The sequence below is a fragment of the Odocoileus virginianus genome, chromosome 26 (assembly GCF_023699985.2).
Source record: "Odocoileus virginianus isolate 20LAN1187 ecotype Illinois chromosome 26, Ovbor_1.2, whole genome shotgun sequence".
In the NCBI taxonomy this organism is placed as follows: Eukaryota; Metazoa; Chordata; class Mammalia; order Artiodactyla; family Cervidae; genus Odocoileus; species Odocoileus virginianus.
The window spans coordinates 20,998,678-21,023,745 of record NC_069699.1 but is presented as its reverse complement, the minus strand read 5'-3'; the positions used below and the strand labels follow the sequence as shown (position 1 = coordinate 21,023,745).

The following is a 25,068-nucleotide window of genomic DNA, read 5'->3' as shown; positions in this document are numbered from 1 at the left end:
CAATAACCTCAGATATGCAGATGACACTACCCCCTTTTGGCAGAAAGTGAAGAACTAAAGAGTCGCTTGATGAAAGTGAAAGAGGAGAGTGAAGAAGTTGGCTTAAATTTCAGCATTCAGAAAACTAAGATCACGGCATCCAGTCCCATCACATCATGGAAAATAGATGGGGAAACAGTGACAGACATTATTTTTGGCAGGCTCCAAAATCACAGTGGTTGACTGTAGTCATGAAATTAAAAGACACTTGCTCCTTGGAAGAAAAGTTATGATTAACCTAGACTGCATATTAAAAAGCAGAGACATTACTTTGCCAACAAAGGTCCATCTAGTCAAAGCTGTTGTTTTACCAGTTATCATGTATGGCTGTGAGAGTTGGACTATAAAGAAAGCTGAGTCCCGAAGAATTGATGCTTTTGAACTGTGGTGTTGAAGAGGACTCTTGAGAGTCCCTGGACTGCCAGGAGATCCAACCAGTCCATCCTAAAGGAAATCAGTCCTGAATATTCATTGGAAGGACTGATGCTGAAGCTGAAACTCTTAATACTTTGGCCACTTGATGGGATTAACTGAGTCATTGGAAAAGACACTGCTGCTGGGACAGGTTTAAAGGCAGGAAGAGAAGGGAATGACAGAGGATGAGATAGTTGGATGGCATCACTGACTTGATGGTCGTGAGTTTGAGCAAGCTTCAGGAGTTGGTGATGGACAGGGAAGCCTGGCGTGCTGCAGTCCATGTGGTCACAAAGAGTCAGACACGACTGAGTGACTGAACTAAACTGAACTGAACTGAGGCTGCCTCTCCCAACTCCATCTTGGCTTACTTAGGAAGCTGCTGTTACAATTTTCATCCTGCCTTTTAATGCACCTTGATATCATGCTGCATTTACATTTTACATTTGCTAATGTGATTTCTCTGTCTTTTTCTCTCACTGCACTTTTAACTTCCCCGTGATGTCCGTGACCATACTTGGTTTCACTCATTTGATCGTCAGGACTTAATGCGATATTGAAGCGTGTAGTATGCACTCAATAAATATTGAATGAATGTAAGAATGAATGACCGCACTAAGTGATGAAGGAGTTGAGAGACTGTTTTAAAAAATGGATTAATGAGTGAAGTAAATCTTTGAATTAACAAAGCTCTAGGCATTAAAAAACAAAACAAACCCCAGACCATCAACTTGCATTTGTCTTATAGAAAAATCTTTACTCTCACTTCAGAATTTATCTTAAACTTCTAAGTGGCAGTTCTTCTTGGAGCATAATAGAAAGGTTATAAATAAGAGAAAAACAACACACACAGATTGCTGATTCCATAAGTCCTGATAATTTGCCCAGATTCGGAGTCCTGACTTGCCCTTCTGCAGAGAACTTCTTGGTGCCTGGCTTGTGGATCTGAAATGGATTAAGTAGATGCTCCTGAGTTGAATGCTAGTCCACCCATGCAAGGTAAAAAAGAAAGGAGCTGCTTCCATAATTGTTGTCCTCGCCAGCTTCTTTACCTGAACCAACACCCAATCAAGATAAGAAATTTTGAGGATTCATGAGGTTGCAGTCTTTTTCAAAGAGGCCTCAGAGGATTCTGTGCTCTTGGAGTCAACATCAGTGTGGCTATTGTAAGGATGACCCCCGCATACATACCTTCCCCACTATAAATGTTAAGAATGATAATTCCAGCTTCCCAGGATGAGTACAATGGTCCCACCCTGGCCAAGTGGGCTCTGATTGTTGGTAGTTGGAGCTGACTGTTGTGGAGCACAGATCACAAAGGTAGATCACTAGAATGTTATGTAGAAAGAAGTGTATTATTTGTTAAACATAGTGTCAACTGGTTAGAAAACAGCTACAATGGAGGGTGTGTGCCCTCAGGAATGAATCACATTGTCTTTAGACCCTCCAGGCGAAAGCTGTCCAGTTTAAAAGTCTGGGGATGCCATTATAATTATAAAAGATTTTGTAGGTCCTTTTGTTAAAATAAGAAAATTTGATAGCAACAAATGACTGGAAATCACGGGATGTAATCTAGGAGGATGACTACAGTCCCCAAAGCAGAGCCTGAAGTGAGAAAGGCTATTAAATGATTTTTATCTAGAGCACTTACCCAGAGAGGAGCGTAACAGTACGGTTGCAGAGTTGGACACAACTGAGCGACTGAACGGCAACAACAATAAGATCCCTGTGTGTGTGTGTGTGTGTGTGTGTACATCCATCTCCAGATATCCGTATCTGTATCCATGTGCACACTGAGTCACTTCAGTTGTGTCCAGCTGTTTGTGGTCCTGTGGACTGAAGCTTGCCAGGCTCCTCTGTCCATGGGATTCTCCAGGCAAGAATACTGGAGTGGGTTGCCATGCCCTCCTCCAGGAGGTCTTCCTGACCCAGGGATCAAATCTGTGTCTCTTATGTCTCTTGCATTGGCAGGCAGGTTCTTTATCACTAGCACCACCTGGGAAGGCCAATTTATATCTGTATCTATATATCTATCTGATATGCATATCCTAGGATCCTCACCAGATCTTTTCTCTTCCCCCTACCAAGGGTTCAAGGCCTTTGAGGTGATAATCACTGATTCAACGCTTACATTCAGGGGTTTATTTCAAGTCATTTTCAGTTAGAACTAATTCCATTTGAATTCTTGGGCTGAGTCCTTTCTTAATTCCCTTGAGATCAGTAAGCAAGATCAGAAAAGATGAAAATGCCTGAGAAGTTATTTAACCCCCCCTCCCTAATCTCAGCTTTATTGAGTGTAAGAACTTAAGGCATGCCAGTAAATGATTCAGTTTCAAACAAGTGGTACAAATAGTAAGTCTTCCAGAAATTCTGGAAAGAGAGTTTGACCAGTGGACTGAGATAGTCAGGTGAACCTTGAAAAATAATTTATATTTATACAGGCAAAAGGAAAAAAAGAACCAGGAACAATGCAGAGTGAAAAGACCTGAACAAAAGTTATAAAACATAGAAAATCCTGAATGTTTCTCAGAAATTTTAATTCAAATACATTAAGTGTATCAGCGAAGTTGAAGAAGAAGATGGAAAAATTAATTAAGGGCCAATTTTGGAAGATATTGAACAAGCTTAGAAGTTCTCTATTTAATATCCCATTTTTCCTGCCCCAGAAAATCACACTAGTATATTCCAAGTGAATTAAAGGGCAGTTAAGTATTGAATGAGTAAATCCCTAGAGTTCTTATTAAATGAATGAAGGAGAAGACATTTGATTATTTAAGAATACACATATGTGAATATTGGTTGAGTAAGCTTTAATACAATTGTGTTTCACAAGTCACTTTGTTTCTTGCTGGGTGGTAATAGTTTGATTCTTATGGATCGAATAACAGATTAGTTGTTACCTGCATTAGACTCTTAGGGAGGTTGAATTGAACCAAGAAACAAAATGAAAACAAGATACTTCAGTATAAGGAAGAAAAGAAATATGCTGGTTGCAGCTATTGATCCATTATCAGCATCCTCCAGTGCTAGAGAGGAGATTCCCTTTCATGCTAGGTAACAGCCTTAAGGTCATGAATAAGAGATGGTTAGGAAGCATATGTTTAATAGGCTTTTCCCTTAGTCTTATTTTATGTGTTCTGTCTGGGTATTTAATGTATATGTAACATATCTATATTTAATGGATTGAAACTGCTAAATAATTAACCTTGGTGCTGGGTGATTTACTCACCTTGTGGGCGAATGCCGTAGACTTTTACCTTGAGGTCAGTATATTAGAGTTGCCTGGCGATGAGTACTTTCAAATAGAAATAGTACATCCTTGTTTGTGACTGACCTATTACAGTTAATAGTTTATTACTCCTCAAGGCAGCTGTTTCCAGACTTTTCCTCCTATGTTAGCTTCTGTCATGAATAAGATTCACTTGTGTGATGTACACCCGTGGGCAGACCTGAGCGACCACACAATTCCCTGGGTCATAGAAAGGTATACTGGAATTGGAACAGCGAACCAAGTCTTATAATCTTAGGGAAATTTGAATCTTCTACGGAAAAATATAATTTAAAAAGCCAAATTAAGTATTTTATAAAGATAACTTCTCTAATGAAATATTTCTATTCATGTTTAACTTTTGTGTCTACTCAGGTAGATGATTGTGTTGGTACTAGGGGATACTGATTGAACTGCCAAACTTGAAATTTTCTGTGCGGCTCCATACAGAATACCAATGTCATCCTCTGTGTGTGTGTGTGTGTGTGTGTGTGTCTCAGTGGTAAAGAATCCACCTGCAATGCAAGAGACGTGGGTTCAGTCCCTGGCTTGGGAAGATCCCTGGAGATGGAAATGGCAACCCACCCCAAGATTCTTGCCTGGGAAATCCCATGGACAGAGGAGCCTGGTGGGCTACAGTCCATGGAGTTACAAAAGAGTCCAACATGACTAAGTGACTCAACAACAACAGCAAAGATAGAGTATGCCCAAGACCTCAAAAGCTGAGACAGGGGTTTAGGTACCTGTGAGTCACTGGACGAGTGTCCCCTGAGCAAAACCGGTAAGAGAGAGCAGGCTAGGGAGGGGGATGGAGGGCAGGGAGCAGGGACATGGTCTCAGGTGAAGTCTAGCCTATATCGCATTCCAGAGGGTGATGTCTGGAGTATAATTGCATCTTAGAGCTATTCCCAGCCAGGCAAGGAGGCTAACCTTTTAAAAAATCTCTTCATCAGTTGTTCATTGATCTGCCCCTCAAGTGGTGGTGGTAATGGCAGGGCATATGGAGCAAAACCTCGCAGTGAACTTCCCAGAGAAGGGGACAGCTGGAGCTGGTAAGCAACCAATGCTCACAGCATCTGCGGCCAGAAAAAAGAATCCGTGTGAGGTACCAACAGCATCCTCTACAGAAGACGAGTGATTGTGCTAGAGCAAGATGCTTGGGTACTGTGTCCAGTTGACCTGGATCATAACCAGCAGTGTCACTAGACTATCTTTTTATTGGGTAGGAATATGGGAGATATTTGTTCCTTTTTTTTCTGCTTTCCTTGGTTGTCTAATGATCTACAATGAATCAAATTATTATCGTAATTATTACTATATCTTTTTTATTGGAGTATACTTACTTTACCATGTTATGTTAGTCTCTGCTGTACAATGAAGTGAATCAGCCATATGTGTGGATATATCCTCTCCCTCTTGGATCCCCCTCCCATCCATCCCCCATCCCACCTCTCTATTTTATCACAGAGCATCAAGCTGAGCTCCCTGTGCTAAACAGCAGATTCCTACTAGCTGTCTATTTTATACACACTAGAGTATCTTTGATTTTTAAATGGGCTGAACTGTCCTTAAAAGCAACTGAGTATCTTCCCAGTGGTCTTGAATATGACCTGACTTTGCCAGGACTATATAAGGGATAGAAGTAGCCTTGGCCCAAGGAGTTCCTGTCTGATGGTTCAGGACCGTGGGCATTCTCCTGGCCTCTGTGGTGGAGGACATCAGACCCTGGCAGAACACTCCAATGCCATTAATGAACTGATGGTCGATTAAAGTGAGGTGCAGGCTTGAGGCAGTTATATGGTTAATTTGCCATGTGTCCAAATGATTGGCCTACAAATTAGAAAAACATTAAGGCTAAACTCAAAGTTATCTCACAGGGATTTTCACAAGTGCTCATCTGCAACTGAGTCTGATTTCTCAACTGCCTCATTGAGCCAGATTACAATCAAATGTGCTGAGTGTGAACAGCATCCATTGAGAGGAGGGATGCCTTTCTTATCCAAATATTGTCTGAAAGGAGCTTTACTTAACTCATCAAGAAGAAGGAAAGCAATGCACGTGGATCTCAAACTCAAATTTGATACCTTTAACGAGTTACTAAGCCTTCACTAATCAATAAAATTACTGTGTCACTGTCAAAAGTAAAAGAGATCACATGTGAAAACTTCCTGCAAATCTGAAGTGTTTGTAGCAATACAAAGTTTGGGGTTTGTTTTGTTTTGTTTCTGTTTTAAACTAGTATCCATACCAAAAGATTATAATACAGACAGCTGCATAATTACCAGTAAACCCTATTTCAGTGATTCTCAAATTTTGCTGCTTGTGAGTCACCGTGGGAACTCTTTAATATCCCAGTACCATACAGTCGTCACTCATATGAATCCCAGCCTTGTCTAATTCAAGGAAACTATGAGCCATGCTGTGTTGGACCACCCACATGGACGGGTCATTGTGGAGAGTTCTGGCAAAACATGGTGCACTGGAGAAGGGAATGGAAAACCACTTCAGTATTCTTGCCTTGAGAACCCCATGAACAGTATGAAAAAGCAAAAAGATAGGACACTGAAAGATGAACTCCCCAGGTCAGTAGGTGCCTAATATGCTACTGGAGAAGAGTGGAGAAATAACTGCAGAAAGAATGAAGAGATGGAACCAAAGTGAAAATAACACCCAATTGTGGACGTGACTGGTGATGAAAGTACAGCCCGATGCTGTAAAGAACAATATTGCTTAGGAACCTGGAATGTTAGGTCCATGAATCAAGGTAAATTGGAAGTGGTCAAACAGGAGACGGCAAGAGTAAACATCTACATTTTAGGAATCAGTGAACTAAAATAGACTGGAATGGGTGAATTTAATTCAGATGACCACTATACTACTGTGGGCAAAAAAATCCCTTCAAAGAATGGAGTAGCCTTTATAGTTAGTCAACTAAAGAGTCCGAAATGCAGTACTTGGATACAATATCAAAAACAACAGAATGATCACTATTCATTTCCAAGGCAAGCCATGCAGTATCACAGCAATCCAAGTCTATGCCACAACCGCTAATGCCGAAGAAGCTGAAATTGAACAGTTCTATGAAGACCTACAAGACCTTCTAGAACTAACACCAAAAAATAGGTGTCCTTTTCATCATAGGGGACTGGAATGCAAAGTAGAAAGTCAAGAGATACCTGGAGTAACAGGCAAGTTTGGGCTTGGAGTACAGAATGAAGCAGAGCAAAGGCTAACAGAGATTTGCCAAGAGAATGCACTGGTCATAGCAAATACTCTCTACCAAAACACAGGAGACAACTCTATAATAGGTTATCACCAGATGGTCAATACCAAAATTGATTGATTATATTCTTTGCAGTCAAAGATGGAGAAGCTCTATACACTCCGAAAAAAACAAGATGAGGAGCTGACAGTGGCTTGGATCATGAGCTCCTTATTGCCAAATTCAGACTTAAATTGAAAAAAGTAGGGAAAACCACTAGACCATTCAGGTATGATGTAAATCAAATCACTTGTGGAAGTGAGAAATAGATTCAAGGAATTAGATCTGATAGAGTGCCTGAAGAACTATGGACGGAGGTTTGTGACATTGTACAGGAGGTTGTGATCAAGACCATCCCCAAGAAAAAGAAAAGCAAAGAGGCAAAATGGTTGTCTGAGGAGAAGAAGAGAAAAGAAGAGAAGCTAAAGGCAAAGAAATAAAGGAAAGACATACCCATCTGAATGCAGACTTCCAAAGAATAGCAAGGAGAGATAAGAAAGCCTTCCTCAGTGATCCATGCAAAGAAATAGAGGAAAACAATAGAATGGGAAAGACTAGAGATCTCATCAAGAAAATTAGAGATACCAAGCAAAAATTATGGTATTGTGCTCATGCAAAGATGGGCACAATAAAGGACAGAAATGGTATGGACCTAACAGAAGCAGAAGATATTAAGAAGAGGTGGCAAGAATACACACATTCTTCTTTTGTACAGAAGAACTGTACAAAAAAGATCTTCATGACACAGATAGCCCTGATTGTGCGATCATTCACCTAGAGCCAGACATCCTGGAATGTGAAGTCAACTGGGCCTCATGAACAAAGCTAATGGAGGTGATGAAATTCCAGTTGAGCTATTTCAAATCCTAAATGATGATACTGTAAAAGTACTGCACTCAGTATGCCAACAAATTTGGAAAACTCGGCAGTGGCCACAGGACTGGAAAAGCTCAGTTTTCATTCCATTCCCAAAGAAAGGCAATATCAAAGAATGTTCAAACTACTGCACAACTGCACTCATCTCACATGCTAGCAAAGTAATGCTTAAAATTCTCCAAGGGAGACTTCAACAGTACATGAACCAAGAACTTCCAGATGTTCAAACTGGATTTAGGAAGAACAGAGGAACCAGAGACCAAATTGCCATCATCCACTGGATCACAGAAAAAGCAAGAGAGTTCCAGAACAACATCTATTTCTGCTTTATTGACTATGCCAAAGCCTTTGACTGTGTGGATCACAGCAAACTGTGGAAAATTCTTAATGAGATGGGAATACCAGACCACCTGACCTGCCTCCTGAGAAATCTGTATGCAGGTTAAGAAGCAACAGTTAGAACCGGACATGGAACAACAGACTGGTTCCAAATTGGGAAAGCAGTACGTCAAGGCTGTGTATTGTCACCCAGCTTATTTAACTTATATACAGAGTACATCATGTGAAATGCTGGGCTGGAAGAAGCACAAGCTGGAATCAAGATTGCTAGGAGAAATATCAATAACCTCAAATACGCAGATGACACTATCCCCTTATGGCAGAAAGCGAAGAACTAAAGAGTCTCTTGATGAAAGTGAAAGAGGAGAGTGAGAAAGCTGGCTTAAAATTCAACATTCAAAAAATGAAGATCATGACATCCAGTCCCATCACTTCATGGCAAATCAGTGGAGAAACAATGGAAACAGTGACAGAATTTATTTTCTTGGGCTACAAAATCACTGAAGATAGTGACTGCAGCCATAAAATTAAAAGATGCTTGCTCCTTGGAAGCAAAGTTATGACCAAACTAGACAGCATATTAAAAAGCAGAGTGATTACTTTGCCAACAAAGTTCTGTCTAGGAAAGTCTATGGGTTTTCCAGAAACCATGTATGGGTGTGAGAGCTGGAATATAAAGAAAGCTGAGCACCAAAAAATTGATGCTTTTGATCTGTGATGTTGGAGAAGACTCTTGAGTCCCTTGGACTACAAGGAAATCCAATCAGTCAATCCTAAAGGAAATCACTCCTGAATATTCATTGGAAGGACTGATGTTGAAGCTGAAGCTTCAATTCTTTGGCCACCTGATGCAAAGAACTGACTCACTGGAGAAGACCCTGTTGCTGGGAAAGATTGAAGGCAGGAGGAGAACAGACAACAGAGGATGAGATGATTAGATGACATCACTGACATTATGGACATGTTTGAGCAAACTCCAGGAGTTGGTGAAAGACAGAGAGGCCTGGTGTGCTACAGTCCATGGGGTCTTAAAAAGTCAGACACAGCTGCATGACTGAACTGAACTGACCTGATACCATCCTCCCTACCAACTAGTCCTTGGTAGAGACTCCAGGACTCTTTATTCCTTAGTCACCCAGGAATGACTCCAATGGGTAGAAGTTCTATTGCTCTAACTGATCAGATCAGAAGGTAATTAGGTTTTTCTATGGTATTGATTCTCAGACTCTACCATGCGTCAGAATCGTTTGGAAGACTCGTTAAAACACACAAAGCTGAGCCCTACCTCCAGAGTTCCTGACATAGTGGTTCTCGAGTGGGGCCTGACAGTTTGCACTTCAAACAAGTTGCCAGGTGACGCTGCTGCTGGTTCAGCCCTACACTTGGAAAATCAGAAATGGGCAAGCTCGAAACCCAAGTTCTTTGGTGTTTTACTTTGCTTGGAGAGTCAGTTGTTCACCATCTACCATCACACCGGTTCACGTGGTAAAAGAGTACAGCCCCACTCTACACCTGCCAGCTATGGAGCGCTGGCTGTATTCGCCTGCTATTTAAATGAGGGACTTAAGCATCCATGGGTTTTTGTACCTGGAACCAGTCTCTCCATGGATATTGGATTTTGAGGGACAAGTGTACAGATAGCTTGAATTGTTTCTTGGACAATCCTGCTTCATTTGACTGAGGTCCAACTCCAGAGAGGATGGAGTGTCCTGTGCATAGGCCATGAAGTTGAAGAAGTCACTGATATCCAGGCAAAGCATCATGAGAAGGGTATTTCCTGTCTTGAACTGAATTCCTGAGTTCTCCTACAAGATACATTAACTCAGCCTATATCAATTGAACATCTACTTTGTGCAAGGACTGTGCTAGGTCCAAGATCCCTGATTCATAGTCTTTGCCTTCAAGGAACTGATGACCTAATGGGTGCTACCATTTTGTAACCACTGGGATTCCAGAATTCTCACAGTTTAATGACTCTCTTCTGTCAATTCAGCAACTATTTTGATCTCATAACAAAGTTGCTCAATCAAATATAGCATTATACCACCACACACTACTTTCACAAATTTGTGTGAGTGTTCAGGACGTTATGCCAAATAAAATGAAATATCACTAACTTGGACTAATGTAGGACGTTCAAAGTGCTTACAGTTACAGATGCTTGCCATCTTATCTTCATACAGATAGAGCTGTTCAAGGAAGGTTAACAAGGGTTTAGCAGTTGAAGCTTTTAAAACATATAAGAATGATTTTCAATCAGCATGTTAATTGTGTAAGAAATGATGTTCTAAAATGGCTTTAAAATATCTTTCCTTGAATAAGAAAGAGTCTACCCTTTTTTACCGAATGAGAGCTTGGCTTTCAAACCTTCATAAAAAGAAAAAAGGGTTTTTAAAATTTTATGTTGGAGTATAGGTGATTAACAATATTGTGTTAGTTTCAAGTGTGCAGCAACGTGGTTCAGGTATACGTGTGTCTATTCTTTTTCAAATTATTTTAGGTTGTTATGTAACATTGAACAGAGTTCCTGTGCTATACTGTAAGTCCTTGCCTATTGTCCATTGTTAATACAGCAGTGTGTACATGTCAATCCCCACACTGAAAAAAAAGAAAAAAGGGCTAATCCTACTTGTTGCCAGTGATACTGTTGAAAGATCTTGAAATGGTTTCTGTGTTTTAGAAGTATTCATCAGTTATCATAGTGCTTGAAATGTCAACAGTGGAGATGAATTTCTCTTGCACACCCGCATGGTTGAGATATAACTACTCAGCAATAGAAAGGAATCACTGTTAATACATTCAGCATCCTGGGTGGATCTCAAGAGCATTATGCCAGCTGAAAAAAGAAATCTCTGAAAGAAATCATCATGTATGATTTTATGGATACAAATGTATGATTTTTTTTATATTCTCAAAATGACGAAACTGTAGAGTTGGAATACAGATTGGTGGGTTCTAGGCAAAGGGAATACAGAAGGGGGTTGAATGCACCTCTAAAACGGTAGCATGAGAGAGATCTTTGTAGTGATGGAAGAGTTCTGTATCTTTATTTCAGTGGTAGTTACAAGTCAAAGTACTTGATAAAATAAGACAGAACTCTACACACCATATCCATGATTAGGTTCCTTGCATTGTTGTACTGGGGTCACAAATATTGTATATTAACACATATATATGGAATCTGGGAAAATAGCACTGATGAACCTATTTGCTGGGCAGGAATAGACATGGAGAACAGATTGTAGACACAGTGGGGAAAGGAGGGAGTGGGACCAGTTGGGAGAGTAGCCGTGAAACATACACGTTACCGCATGTAAAACAGAGAGCTACTGGGAAGTTGCTGTGTAGCACAGGGGTCTCCACTCAGTGCTCTGTGATGACCTAGAGAGATGGGATGGGATTGGGGGGAGGTTCAAAAAGGAGTGGACATGCATATGGTTATGGCTGATTCACGTTGTATGGCAGAAACCAACACGACATTGTAAAGCAATTATCCTCCAATTACTTAAAAAAAAAGGTGTAACCATTGGGGAAACTGAGTGAAGGATACACTGGACCTCTCTGAATTATCTTTGCAACTTCTTGTGAATCTGTAATTATTTCAAAATAAAAAGGGTTTTTTATTTTCAAACAAAACTGCATTTCTTTTCAGTTTAAAATTGTCTAAACTGTCCGGGTAGCTCATTTGAATCTGCCTGCAATGTGGGAGACCCAAGTTTGATCCCTCGGTCGGGAAGATTCCCTGGAGAAGGGTATGGCAACCTACTCCAGTATTGTTGCCTGGAGAATCCCATGGACAGAGGAGCCTGGTCCATGGGTCACAAGGAGTTGGGCACAACTGAGCAACTGACACGCACACACAAAATGAAAATAGTGGAAGTAACAGAGGAGAGGAATAGGTATAAAGAAGTAACAGAGGAGAGGAATAGGTATAAAGAATTTACTCTGGAAAAATATTGAAGTGATTTTGTACAATACAGGTATTTTATTTAATCTTAAATCTTGTGACTGTAAATATTATTAGTTTAGTTTGATAATAACTTTCCCCAAAGAGCAAAAAGCCCGTAAACAAGAGCAACCAGGATAGGAGGAGCCTGGGGGGACAGGACATTCAGCAAATTAGACCAAAGCCAGCAGGGGCAACCATTAGAGTCTTAGAAGGAGCATGTCATGGTAATCCTAGAATAGAAAACTCTGACTTCAGAGTTTGTTAAGTGTCTCCTTTTGAATGTCATCCCCCATCAGAGAGACTGATTTTTGCATCAGCCATTCTGAAATGATGGACCTAGAAAGAAGACTATCTCCACTGTAGCCAATCTTCTAACTATCTACCCAGCAAGGCAGGCGAAGTTTGGGGTTTTAATATCTGATACCAGCATTATCTCCTCAGGGGTGGCCATACTTGAATGAATGCATTTACTTGAGCTTTATTTTCTACAGGATGATGAGGTAATAGTTAAAGACAATAGAAAAAGGTTAAAATAATATGAAATTCTGAACTTCTGAAAGGGCCAGCCTTAATAGTCCCTGTCAACTGGCAGTGATCCCAGTGGTGTTTCTGCAGATTTATAGACCAGGCACACATAATTATCCTTTCCTTTAATAACAGAGTAAAACATCACACCCACCTGTTTCCCAGGTGGGACTGCTACTGCACATTCCGTTTAACAGTTGTCATTCTCACCAACTCCTAGGGCACAACTTCAGTTTTCAAGGGTTCTGTTGGCCACTTAAAATACCCTTGACATGTGACCAAGAGCCATTTAATTAAGTGAAAGCAAACAGTGGAGAATTACACAGAAGGTTTCTCTCAGCCGGATGCTTCTCCTAGGTAATGTAATATTAATATGTTAAAGATCATTGATAAATAATAAAAAGTCACACTGCCCACAGGGACGAGGTCCTGTAGTGTGACTTATTCCAACACTGGGAGTGCAGTGCCCCCTAGTAGTTGCGGTAAGAAACGTTGTCCTCAAAGTGTGTTAGATTTAGCAAATGAGGAGCTCCCACAACTGGTACGACTCTCAAGCTCAAGTGGGTAATTTGACAATTGCTTTTATCTTTTCTGAACCATTAGGAACCCACTGAAGTTTCACGTTGAATGTGCACTAATTTTTTCCAGTGCCAACAAAGGTTGGATTCTAACAATGCCCTAATGGGACCTTATCAATAACTCTTAAACATCTGATTCTCTGTGAATATCAAAATTTAACAGTCTCCTTTTGCTTTGCCTTCAAGCCTCTCCTGAGCTGACGGTTGAGAATTAGAATAAATATAGGGGACAGACACAGAAAGCATCACCCCACAAGCTTCAGGGCATCTCAGGGGTGAAAGATGGCCACAAAACAGCAGAGTGTTAAGAAATCCGTTGATGGGTCAAATATTCAAAAACAGATGAAGGTCTGACAATTTTGCCTGTGAAAACACTGCAGCTTATAGTGGCAACTGATAGATTTGTAGAGTTAGATAAAACTAGAAGTAAATTTAAGCAAGTTGAACAGGCAAGGAGAACAGATATAAATTTATATTTCCTTTTTTGTTGTTGTTAGTGAAAGCCATTCAAAGGCAGTCTTATCTCTAGGATATCCAAAAGATAATAGGCACATACATAGTATAGCACAAATGGTTTTGAAAGTGAAATGTGAATTTTCTGCCTTCTGTGTGGCCGATATCATGCTATTTCAAAGCCCGTAAAAGCAATATATAGTTTTTTGACAAATACACCCATGTGTTGTGCATGGTTTGATTTATGTAAACTCATTTCAAATGCAGTTGCAGAATTCCTCCTGAACAGATGAAAAATGTCTGCCTAAAGTGATAAAAATATGTGTGTGTAGAAAGATATAGTTTTAAGAAGGAATTTTTATATGTTAACAGATTTGTAACTCTATTTCACACAATATCCTTTTAAAAAAAGCTTCTAGAGACTTGTTTTTTTTTTCTACATTACTGTGTCAGTTCAGGTGTTTCCATAAGATGGAAGTGAGTCTATTCTGCTATAAGAACCTTTGTGTGTTGAAAATTAGCATGTGTGGGAGTGGTGAATGGGAAATGAGATCAATATAACAGATGCTTGCTTTGTCCAGGCATTTCACTAGTTCCAGCAACCAAGAACAAAGCTCACTAACTCAGGTCAAGGCAGATAAGATAGTGACTGTGTCTCATTTAGCCCATATTCTTCCTCTTGACTCAGTTTTGGCCATGTTTCAACATGACTGTGTTTAAGAGTGTAGCTCTCCTGAGCCTTTCTGCACTTTGTACTTGTTTTATAGGTTACCATTCTCAGCTCTTCTCTTTCCCGGCTTCCTTGTTTCACCAAACTGTCTTCATATACACACACAACTGAAGTCCTGTTTTGTTTTGTTTTGTTTTGTTTTTGTAGTGTTTATCTATTAGGAATTTAAGCTATCTTTTTAATCATGCTGATATACTTACTAGAATGATTATTGTTTTTGTTAGTATTCATGTTACATAAATATCGAGTAGATGTGTCCTGACCTTATATTTCTCAGAACCCTGTAATTTTCATTATGTAATTTTGAAGATCATACAGGGAATGCATTTATCTCATTATAAGCACAAGCATTTGTACTTGCAGTCTCTTTATTAATTGCATTTATCATTATGGAATTACTCTTTGAATTATAGACTTCCCTCATGAATCCAAGGCATACCGACTGAGGTAGCAGTTGCTTACTAGATTCATTTATTTAGTTTAACCTTCACTGAGTAAAGCCAACCCCGTGTGTACATTACAACACCCCATTAAAAAGTAACCTTCCCATCTTTCTTTCTTTCTATACACTGAGAATATTTTCATAACAGAAGCACTTAATGAAGGTTTAACTTGCTTCTGCTGAAACCTTTTATTTTTTAAATCACTAACATATGGTTTGTGTACATTTAAAAAAGGATCCCCATCCTCCCCACCCACATACATACATACTCATTTCCTGTACTCTTCTAAGTAATTTGTGGCTAGTATTTGTGTTTAAATTTCATATTCAACATAGTATGAAATTCTAAATTCCATCAGGTCAAGCTGCAGTGAGTCAGGGATTTTTAATATGATAACAGCTTACAACAGACCCTAAAATATTAGTGTAATTAATGCAGAAGGAAATGGAAAATTTTCAGAAAGGCTTCTTTCATATTTCTTTAAGGATACAGAGGAATATCTTTTGTTTTAAGAAAGAAATTATTTAATGTTATTTCCATGTAACTACGTATTTGGTGTCAACTTGAATGATTTTCTTAGAATATTGGTAGCAAGCATGGAATAGAGTTTTCTAAGAGCAAGTCACAATTTATCCTGCAAGAACCATGCATTGCATTAGGCTGTGATAGTGGAAAGCTGATCTAAGTCATTATTTTTAAGGAGGCGCTCACAGAGGGTGATGCTGTAGACATTTCAGCACATCCTCTTAGGGAGACCCGCTCAGATTGCTGTGAGAGAGAACAAAGGCAGTAACTGTCAAGGAAGGGGTGCTTTCACCTACGCAATCGGAAAAGTGCCTTATGGGCTTTTTTTCGTCTTTCCCTTTTGCTTCTGTAAAACTTAAAAAATTTTCTTCATCTGAACATAGAGTAGTTTTCATAAAGAATCCCTCACTATGTATAGTGTTGGAATAGCGTATATTTTGATCTTCCTGTTGGAGTTTTCCAAATTCATCAAGCTGAACACTTTCAATGGGTGCATTTTACTGTATACAAACTATAGCTCAACTTTTCATAAATCCATCAAAACTTCCAGTGTTACTCCTGTACTTCAGAGAAAAAAAATGCAACTTCTTCCCTTTGATATAATAAGTGCATTGCAGAAAGAAAAACTATAATGAATGAACCAGTGGATTTTTTCTCCCATAATAATTATTTCATTTCTGTATTCTCTTCCAGCTGTAGGTCCAGATTTTTCAAGAACCCTCTTAAAAAGGGTAACTCTTGTCAAAGTGGGAGGTGAAGTTGTCATCGAGTGTAAGCCAAAGGCTTCTCCGAAACCAATCTACACCTGGAAGAAAGGAAGGGACGTATTAAAAGAAAATGAAAGGTATTATCTTGAAATATTTTAAGTATGTGGTTAACCCATAATAATTTATAGGTCTGTTGTTAATAGTCCTAGAGGGAAGAATTTATGATCAGCTCTTCATGAACTAAATGCTAATCAAAGATCTGAAGCTTTGGAAAAGAGTGGTAAATGAGCAGGTCTTCATAATCCTTCTTGATATTAAGATTCTAGAAAGCCTTTCTTGCACAGGTAGATCACATGATCCCTGTTGAAGGGTGTTGGAGCTGCCCAAAGATGTGCAACTGGAAATGTCTTTTTTAATTTTAGCTTAAAATTTATTTGTAGGCTTGACCATCTTTCTCCATTCTATTAATACCTCCTTTTTTTTCCCCATAAACAAGTAATTCCAGTTCTTTTTTGCTATGGCAACCCGTCAAATATTTGGCAGTGTCTAGTATGTCTCTTGTTAATCTCTCCCTTTTTTTCAAACTGTCTCTAATTCCAGAACTCATTTTCAAATAACATGGCTTTTATTATTTTAATCATGTCTTTTAAGAACTCTATTTCAAACTTATTTTTGAAAAATTTTTTTTTCTTTCTGATATCTAAACTCTTCAAATGTGTGTTTCTTATTATACATGAATTATGTTTATAACGCATGTTCTTTTATGCAGTGTAATTATATGGGTTGTTTGGGGGTTTAGGTCATATTGTGACAAATGGCAGGTATCTCTTAAGACCTTTTCTTGGCTGTCACCACTATAAAATATCTCCCACCCCTTTCTGTAATCTACTTATATGTGTTGGAAATGGTGATTGTGCATGAATCCATCATGCATAAGATAACATTTACCAGCTGTATACATAATGATTTTAATTGATGCTAAAGGTCAAGTACTCCACGATGTCATGGGGAAGCCTGTAAAAATGTGTGCATATCGCCTTTAACACCTGTACACCTTTGGATTTACATATGCAAAGTAGATCATCACACTGATGATGTTGTCCTTATTAATGATTTTTGCAAACAAACCCGATATGGTTTATAGAGGGTGTATTCATACATAGTAAATGCATAATATGCGTCTCTTTCTGATTTCTGTTATATCAAGAAAGTGGTATAGTTTACTGATTACTGGCCTGACATTCAAATCTGGAGCCAAAGTTGGAACTTGAGAGCACAGTTTCTTATTTTGTGTACCACATACATTATTAGATTAAGGCTACATTTTAAAAGTTTTAATACAACATTGCTATGAAGAAAAATATTTTTAAATAATATGAAAAATAGATATATGAATGAGTGAGGTTTGAGTAACATGGAAGATCAATCCAGGAGAGGCTAATAAAATTTGCTGCTGTCACAAGCAAGCTACAGTGTCCTAAAACAAAAGGACATTTCTCATCCACACTGCATGCCCACCAGAGGTCTGCTGGGGGCTTTGCTGCGCTCTAAAGCCTAGGCTGGTAGAATAGCACTCTCTGGAACATTTAAATTGCAGAAGGAGAAGAGGGTGCTAAACTTGTGAAGTGAAGCACTTCTTTTTTGCTCATGTTTTGATGGCCAAGTCGCATGGCTCTTCCCAAATTCAGCCCAACAGGGAAATTCAGTCTTTCTGTGTGCCTAGAAGAAAAAGGACAGCCTAACTTTTTGAACAGTATTAATGACCACTCAACATGACTATAATTTAATCATTGCTATAGGTTGTTTAAATTAACTTTGGGAAAATGATATACCAAGAATTACTTTTACTAAGTAAATTTGACTTCTTCTACCATTTGACTTACCACAAAGCTTATCTCTCCCCAATTTTTAAAATTTTTTCTTCTGACTTGATTGATAGGGTTCAGATATAGCCTCAACATTTCTATGGCACTAAGGGTATCTTTAAAGCAAGGAAACTCCCCGTCATTACTCAGGTCCTGGTCGTTATCACCTCCACCTCCACCATCACCAGGCATGACCCAAACTGTCAGTGTTAGCACTTTTTATCCCCATAGGTGCTGTGTCCTCACTGTTCTCTTTCTAGGTTCTACCTCACTCACAGTGTGTTAAACAGATAGATTGATTTTCATCATGAAAATGAATTTAAAAGCTGATCAGGTATAATATATATATATATATATTATATTATTTTTTTTTTTTAACAAAGCATGTATTTGTTTTTTACTTAACTAATTTATTTGGCTGCGCCCAGTCTTAGTTGGAGCACACAGGATCTTCAATCTTTGTTGCCTCAAGCGGGATCTTTCAGTTGAAGCATGCAAATTCTTAGTTGTGGCAAGTGAGATCTGTTTCCCTGACCAGGGATTGAACCCAGGCCCCCTGCATTGGGAGCCTGGAGTTTTAGCCACTGGACCACCAGGGAAGTCCCTGGCTAGGTATAATTTAAAGGTGAATGTAGGGACTTAAGTGTGTGTCCCATCCATGGGAGACACTTGCCACTCAATTCTAGCATATTATTGCCACCAAATGGAAATACAGGTCCAGTGCCTACCCACCTTCTCATTTTTCAAGGGAAACTAGAAATATGGAGTTTAAGTTGAGCTATCTTAAGTTTTAAATGTCAGTAATTTTTTTTAAAAAGTTTTAATGTTAGAACAGTATGGGCCACACATCCATGGACCAAATTTACTCCATGGCCTGCTGGGATATGAGAAAGATAAACTCAACTGGACTTCTTGTAATTTCTGAAAAGGGTGAAAAATAAGAAAGCTATTACTGAGATTTCCTTGTTGACAGAGAAGAAATTCTGCCATTTTCCTCTATGTCTTTTTGATAAAAGAGAAACCTAAGTAAGTGAATAAATGAACAAAAGTGATCATATATAGGATTCATAAGTGAAAAGTTTAGAATTCCTATTTTAGAAAAGGATTGACATTACTAGAACAACACAAAAGGAAAAATTTTTGTTGAGTATGTACAGTGTTGAGTAATAGTTTCCAATATACGGATTTGTAATTCCCTTTTGAGATGTGGAATCATAAGAATCAAAAGGCAAGCTGTTAACATTTGAATGATTTTTTAAAACATTTTATTGAAGTATTGGTGGTTTACAATATAATGTAACATGCTTAGTCACTCAGTCATACCCAACTCTTTGTGACCCCATGGGCTGTAGCCCGCCAGTCTCCTCTGCCTATGGGATTATCCAGGCAAGAATGTTGAACTGAGTAGCCTTTCCCGTGTCTTACAATGTTGCATTTATTTCTTCTCTATAGCAAAGTGATTTAGTTATACATACTCTTTTTCATATTCTTTTCCATTACGGCTTATCACAGGATATTATGGTTTATCACAGAATATAATTCCCTGTGCTATGCAGTAGGACCTTGTGTTTTATCTATCCTATATATAATAGTTTATCTCTGCTAACCCCAAACCCCCATTCCTTGCATTGGCTGCCCACTCTCCCCTTTAGCAACTCTAAGTGTATTCTCTGTGAGTTTGCTTTTATTTCACAAATATGTTGAGGTATCAGATTTTAGATTCTACATATAAGTGATACCATGTTGTACCTGTCTTTCTCTTTCTGACTTACTTCACTTAGTATGATCGTCTCTAGGTTCATCCATGTTGCTGCAAATGGCATTGTTTCATTCTTTTTGATGGTTGAGTAATATTCTTGTGTGTGTGTGTGTGTGTACCACATCTTTTTTTTTTTTTAAATATTTTATTTATTTATTTGGCCGAGCTGGATCTTAGTTGTGGCATGTGGGATCTTCGATCTTCTTGTGGTGGTGTGCACATTTCTTTTAGTTGCAGCATGCTAACTCTTAGTTGCAGCATATGTGATCTAGTTAGCTGGCCAGGGATTGAATCCAGGCTCCCTGCATTGGGAATGTAAAGACTTAGCCACCAGACCACCAGGGAAGTTCCCATATCATGTCTTCTTTTTCCATTCTTCTGTCAATGAACACAGGTTGTTTCCATTTCCTGGTTGTTGTAAGTAGAGCTACTAGTGAACATAGGGGTGCATGTATCTTTTTGAACTACAGTTTTGTCTGGGTATATGCCCAAGGGTTGAATTGCTGGAACATACGAAAGTCTACTTTTAGTTTTTTTTGAGGACCCCCCCATACCGTTTTCTGTACTGACTGCCCCAATTTATACTCTCACCAACAGTGTAGGAGGGCTGCCTTTTCTCCACACCCTCTCCAACATTTGTTATCTGTAGACTTTTGAATGATGGCCTTTGACATTTGAATAAAAGATGATTAATCTCAATTACAGAATATTGCTATAAACCAAGTTTCAGTGGAACAAAATTTATGATCAAGCACCACTTGTTATTAATGTTCTCCCTAGAGCTTATGGTTTGACTTAGCCAAACACTGCTTAAGTGATTTTTTATTTCAAATTTAGCTAATCAGCTGCCTGCAAAGGAGATTACATTAAAAGTATAAGAAGCAACATTTTTGAATGTTTACATTTTGATCTTATTCACATTGTGGTGTTATAGTTACCTCAATGGGTATGGATTCAGAAATACTAGTTTAATGTTAACGTGAACAATTTTTAAAATACGTTTGTATGTGCTTATTTTGGTTTTTAAAGGCTTTAGGAATTTAAATCATATTTACACTGACCTTATATATATATATATATATATTAAACCAATCATCTAAATGAAAGATTTAATCTTCAATTTTTATAACTTCACTATTGTGTAGGCAGCATATCCATAAGCATAAATATTTTTTGTTTGTTTTCTTGTATATTTATCCAGCTATCACAGTACAGGCAATATCAGGCCTTTAAAACAGAGATGGTTTGTCACAGAGACCCAAGTACTTCAGTCCTCAGGAGAGGCCTCTACTCATCACCAAAGCAGTGAAATTATTTGGATTCATTGAGCAATTAAGCCATGTAACTGAAAAAGGTTGATAATTTTGTTTACTGTTAGTTTCTGGACAGAAGGCATTTGAGGCAGATGAGATTGATCTATTACAAACAAAAACATCAGAATTTAGAATGAGAGAATCATTAATAAAAACCTAGGCACCTAGAATCATAAGGAAACATGAAACCAACTCACATGGACTCTTTTGGTTACAAGTGACAGAAACCCAACTCAGATCCGGCTTCAGTAGCAAAAGCAGTATATTGGCTCTGCACCTGAGAACACCAGGGCCGGGCTGTGACTTGAGGTGTGCCTGGGTTCAGGAGCTGACCCAGTGACGGCGGGACTGGCGGGCTGGCTTCCTCTCTCACTGGTGTCTTCCTCTGGTTTGGCTCCATTTTCTGATAGGCTGTCCTCTCCTGTTGGTAGGATGGCTGCTGGTAGCACCATGCTTTCCCTCTTTTCTAACTTCTCACAGCTGCAGAATAGATGCTTATGGCATGGGATAAACCTGCCTTGGTCAGTGATTTTCCCTGAACCAAAAATATTCAAGGGGATATGATGCACTGATCAGAAGGACATGGTCATATGCCATCCTAAGAGGCACTTGAGAAAGCTCCACCTAAGACCTTGAGGACTGAGAATGCGATAGGGGTTTTCTCAAAGAAACATAGGGTCCTACAACAAGAAGAAGAGTAAGTGGACAGGCAACAGTGTCCTAGATAGGCAACAGTGTCCAATTCCTACCCTAGTCATGGAACTCAGCTTCCATTCCCAGATAGGGAACCCCACAATGGGTGGACCTTCACCATCCCTGGTTATGTCTAACATGAGGACCTGACTAATTTTTAGAGTATTTCCTCATAACCAATATCCTTGTAATTTCCACTCATTGTTTCTTGCTTTGCTTTCTGAAGTTATATTAAGAAAAAAATCTAATTCTCTTCCACCATGCCTCTTCCCTTTATATACCGATATGCTATTCTCAAGTCACCTTTCAATTATTTTCGAAGTCCAAATCCTGATGTTCTTCATGTCATGTTATTTGACATCCTCTTACTGTCCTAAACATTTCTTTCAATGTCTTTCTGAAAGCCAGAATTAAATCTGCCATTCAGAATTAAAACAGTATTAATAAGGGAATAAGTATCTTGAACTCTGTAGCAAAGATTGACGATTATTATTACACTGTGTCCCTAAAGAGGAAAAACCATCTTCAGCTAGCTTAGATTAGTAAGGCAAACAAGTGTACATCATAGAAAAACCACTCCCTCCCAATGATTATTTTAAACAATTAACTTAGTGCTTAAAGGGGTAAATCTAGTTGTCTGGAAAATTCACTTAGAGAAAATATTTTATTTCTCATTGAAGCTGAAGAAATTAGTGAAATGTTACTTTAGTTAACCATGTGTAAATGAAGACTTCTTATTCTTACTCATGTTTAAGAATGTCTCTCCTTCCTTTTAAATGTTAGGCTAATACCTTATGTCAAGCTAATGGATAATAATTAAGTATAGATATATCACTGAATGTTTCTGGAAAGAATCTGAAACTTACAGCCTGCCTCTCACAGGCATGGTTTCAGAACAGCAGCGGAACTGTTCTGCGAAACTAGCCGACATAGATTTCGATCAATGAACAAAGCGTTCATTCTGTGCTTGCCATATGTTGAGCCCTTTGCTTGGCACTGACTAGAGAGATAAGGAGGAGACATAAACCCAGCCCTCAAGATGCTCTTAGATTAGTGCACGGGCCCAGCAGCAAAATAACAATATGTTTTTCAATCATAGGTGATACATTTAGAAGGAACATTGGAAAATGTAGGCCAACAATAGATTGTGGAAGCCTTGAATTTGATGTCTGTAGAGTTCAGGCTTGAACTCCCAGAGAAAATTGAAGGATTTTATGCAAGAGAGTGCACGGTCATATGCGTGCTGCATAAGGATTGCTGTGCTTGCAACATGGAGAAAGAATCAGAGTAGAACAAGATTAGAAACACAGAGAGACCAATTGCAGGCAGTATGCTAAAATGAAAACCGAAAGGACTTCAGTGTCAGTCTCCTGATAGTATAGGAGGGAGGACAGATAGATTATTTTTTTAAACTTAAGTGACCTATTAAGCAGAGATATTTTAAAAAGAAGGAAGGAAAAAAGAAAGTGACTTCTAAGATTCTAACTTGAGCAGCTGGTAGGTGGCAGAGCTATTGACCACAGTACTGAGAAGAGAAAACTAAGTTTGAGAGGGGAAGATAAAGAAATGAGTATTAACATGTGAAATCTGAGGTGCCTTCAAGTGGTGACGTCACATTCAGATTGGAATCCCATTCAATATCACTTTCTCAGCAAAAATTTTTCCCTCAAACCTATTTCAAATTGTAAACACTGCCGCCATCCTCTTCTCATGCTTTATAATTTTCATAGTTCTTACTACCTTCTAACATGCTGCATATTTGCCTTTTTTTCCCATTATCTGTCTTCCCCCCTCTCCATTTAATCATAATGTAAATTCTGTGAAGACAGAGACTGGAAAGTGTGTGTGTGTGTGTGTGTGTGTGTGTCTGTGTGTGTGTGTCTTAAACAATAAAAATTTAGCACCTTATAGCCCTGGAGGTCATAAGTCAGAAATTATTCTCCTTGAGTTAAAATTACACATTTCTTTCAATGTCTTTCTGAAAGCCAAAATTAAAGCTGCCATTTGGAATTAAAATAGTATTGATAAAGAAATAAATAGTCTTATTATATCCTTAAGTAATGCATTCCTTCTGGAGGTTCTAGGGGAGAATCAGTGTCTCGCTTTCTGGAAATCACCTGCATTCCTTGGCTCATGGCCCCCTCCTCCATCGTTGGAGCTAGCAAAGCAAGTCCAGTCCAGTAGAGTCCCCACATCAGATCACTTCACCCTGCTCTTCTACTCTGAGGTTACTTCATGGTTACAAGGGGCCCTTTGTGCTTTGTCCCCTTCTGTAATGCTAGCCCCTAGGATGGTGCCTGGTACAGACTAAGTGTTCAGTGAATGAGAATGTCCAACCAGAAATCTGTGTCTGAGTTCGGGAGAGTAAAGACAGAGACCCACATGTCACCGGTTGATAAGAAGCTGTGGAGTGGATAAGCACACCCCGAGAGCTGTATAGAATGAGAACACCTGTGAATCAAAGAAAGGAAGCTTGAGAAACGGGCACATGCAAAAAGTGGGTGGAAGCAGAGCCCGCTGGGCGGGGGATTCCGAGATGTGGGAGAAGCGAGGAAACAGAAACCAAGGCAGTAGAAAGGGTCAGGAAGGAGCAAGTGCTTGCTGCTTCCAAGAGATGACAAAATAATGACTCAAAGTGCCCACCGCATTGAGGAACCTTAGCATCACCTCAGGGGAGCACTGTGAGGCCGCTGTGGACATGTTTCAAAGACACAGTGAAATGGTACAATCGTCCATATTCTTAGGCACTTCTTCCCAGACTGAAATACATGTTTACGTTTGTCTGAAGCCCACAGTATAATCAGATCAAGTCTAACATTCTGTGAGACTGTTCATACCAAAGAGGAATAAAATTCCTGCGTCTTGACTAAAGAACCCCCAGTCTTCTGCCACAGTGGAATTAGATCATGGCTCTACTAATTTGCCTCTCTTCCCAGAAGTCTTTGGAAGAGTTGAAATTCACGTAATACACGGAAGAAACTCTAAGCACAGGGCAGCCAAACTCGATGTTGTATGTAAGGTGTGAAAGCCTGGTCTAAAGCTACTGGCAATCTGGGGGGCAGAGGCACATGTGATGGCAGGTATTTGCCCCGAAGGTTGATCGAATCCTTGTGTGGAAAAGAAAGTTTATTGCTTCAGGCATTCTGTTTCTCTTCTGGAGGCAAAGTGTCTATATGTGCTCTTAATGAGAAACCCGCCCTCAGGCTATCTCTTACAGTTGCTGCGGAGCGGTATAGCTCTGTTATTAGGAATTCTGCCCTGGGGAACAATTATGTTATTGCAATAATTAGAGGCAGTTCATCTCCATCATAATGGAAATCCTGCCTTGGA

At 39.1% G+C, this 25,068-nt stretch overlaps 1 protein-coding gene across 13 annotated transcripts in view; it reads left to right on the top strand.

The window, feature by feature from the left end:
* Positions 1–25,068, top strand: part of CNTN4 (contactin 4) — a 971,999-nt gene that overhangs the window by 796,569 nt on the left and 150,362 nt on the right. For all 13 annotated transcript variants that reach the window (XM_070455652.1, XM_070455651.1, XM_070455646.1 and 10 more), the window contains one exon: positions 16,095–16,245. In XM_070455652.1, the coding sequence (XP_070311753.1) occupies positions 16,095–16,245 (151 nt within the window). The remainder of the gene's footprint in view (positions 1–16,094; positions 16,246–25,068) is intronic.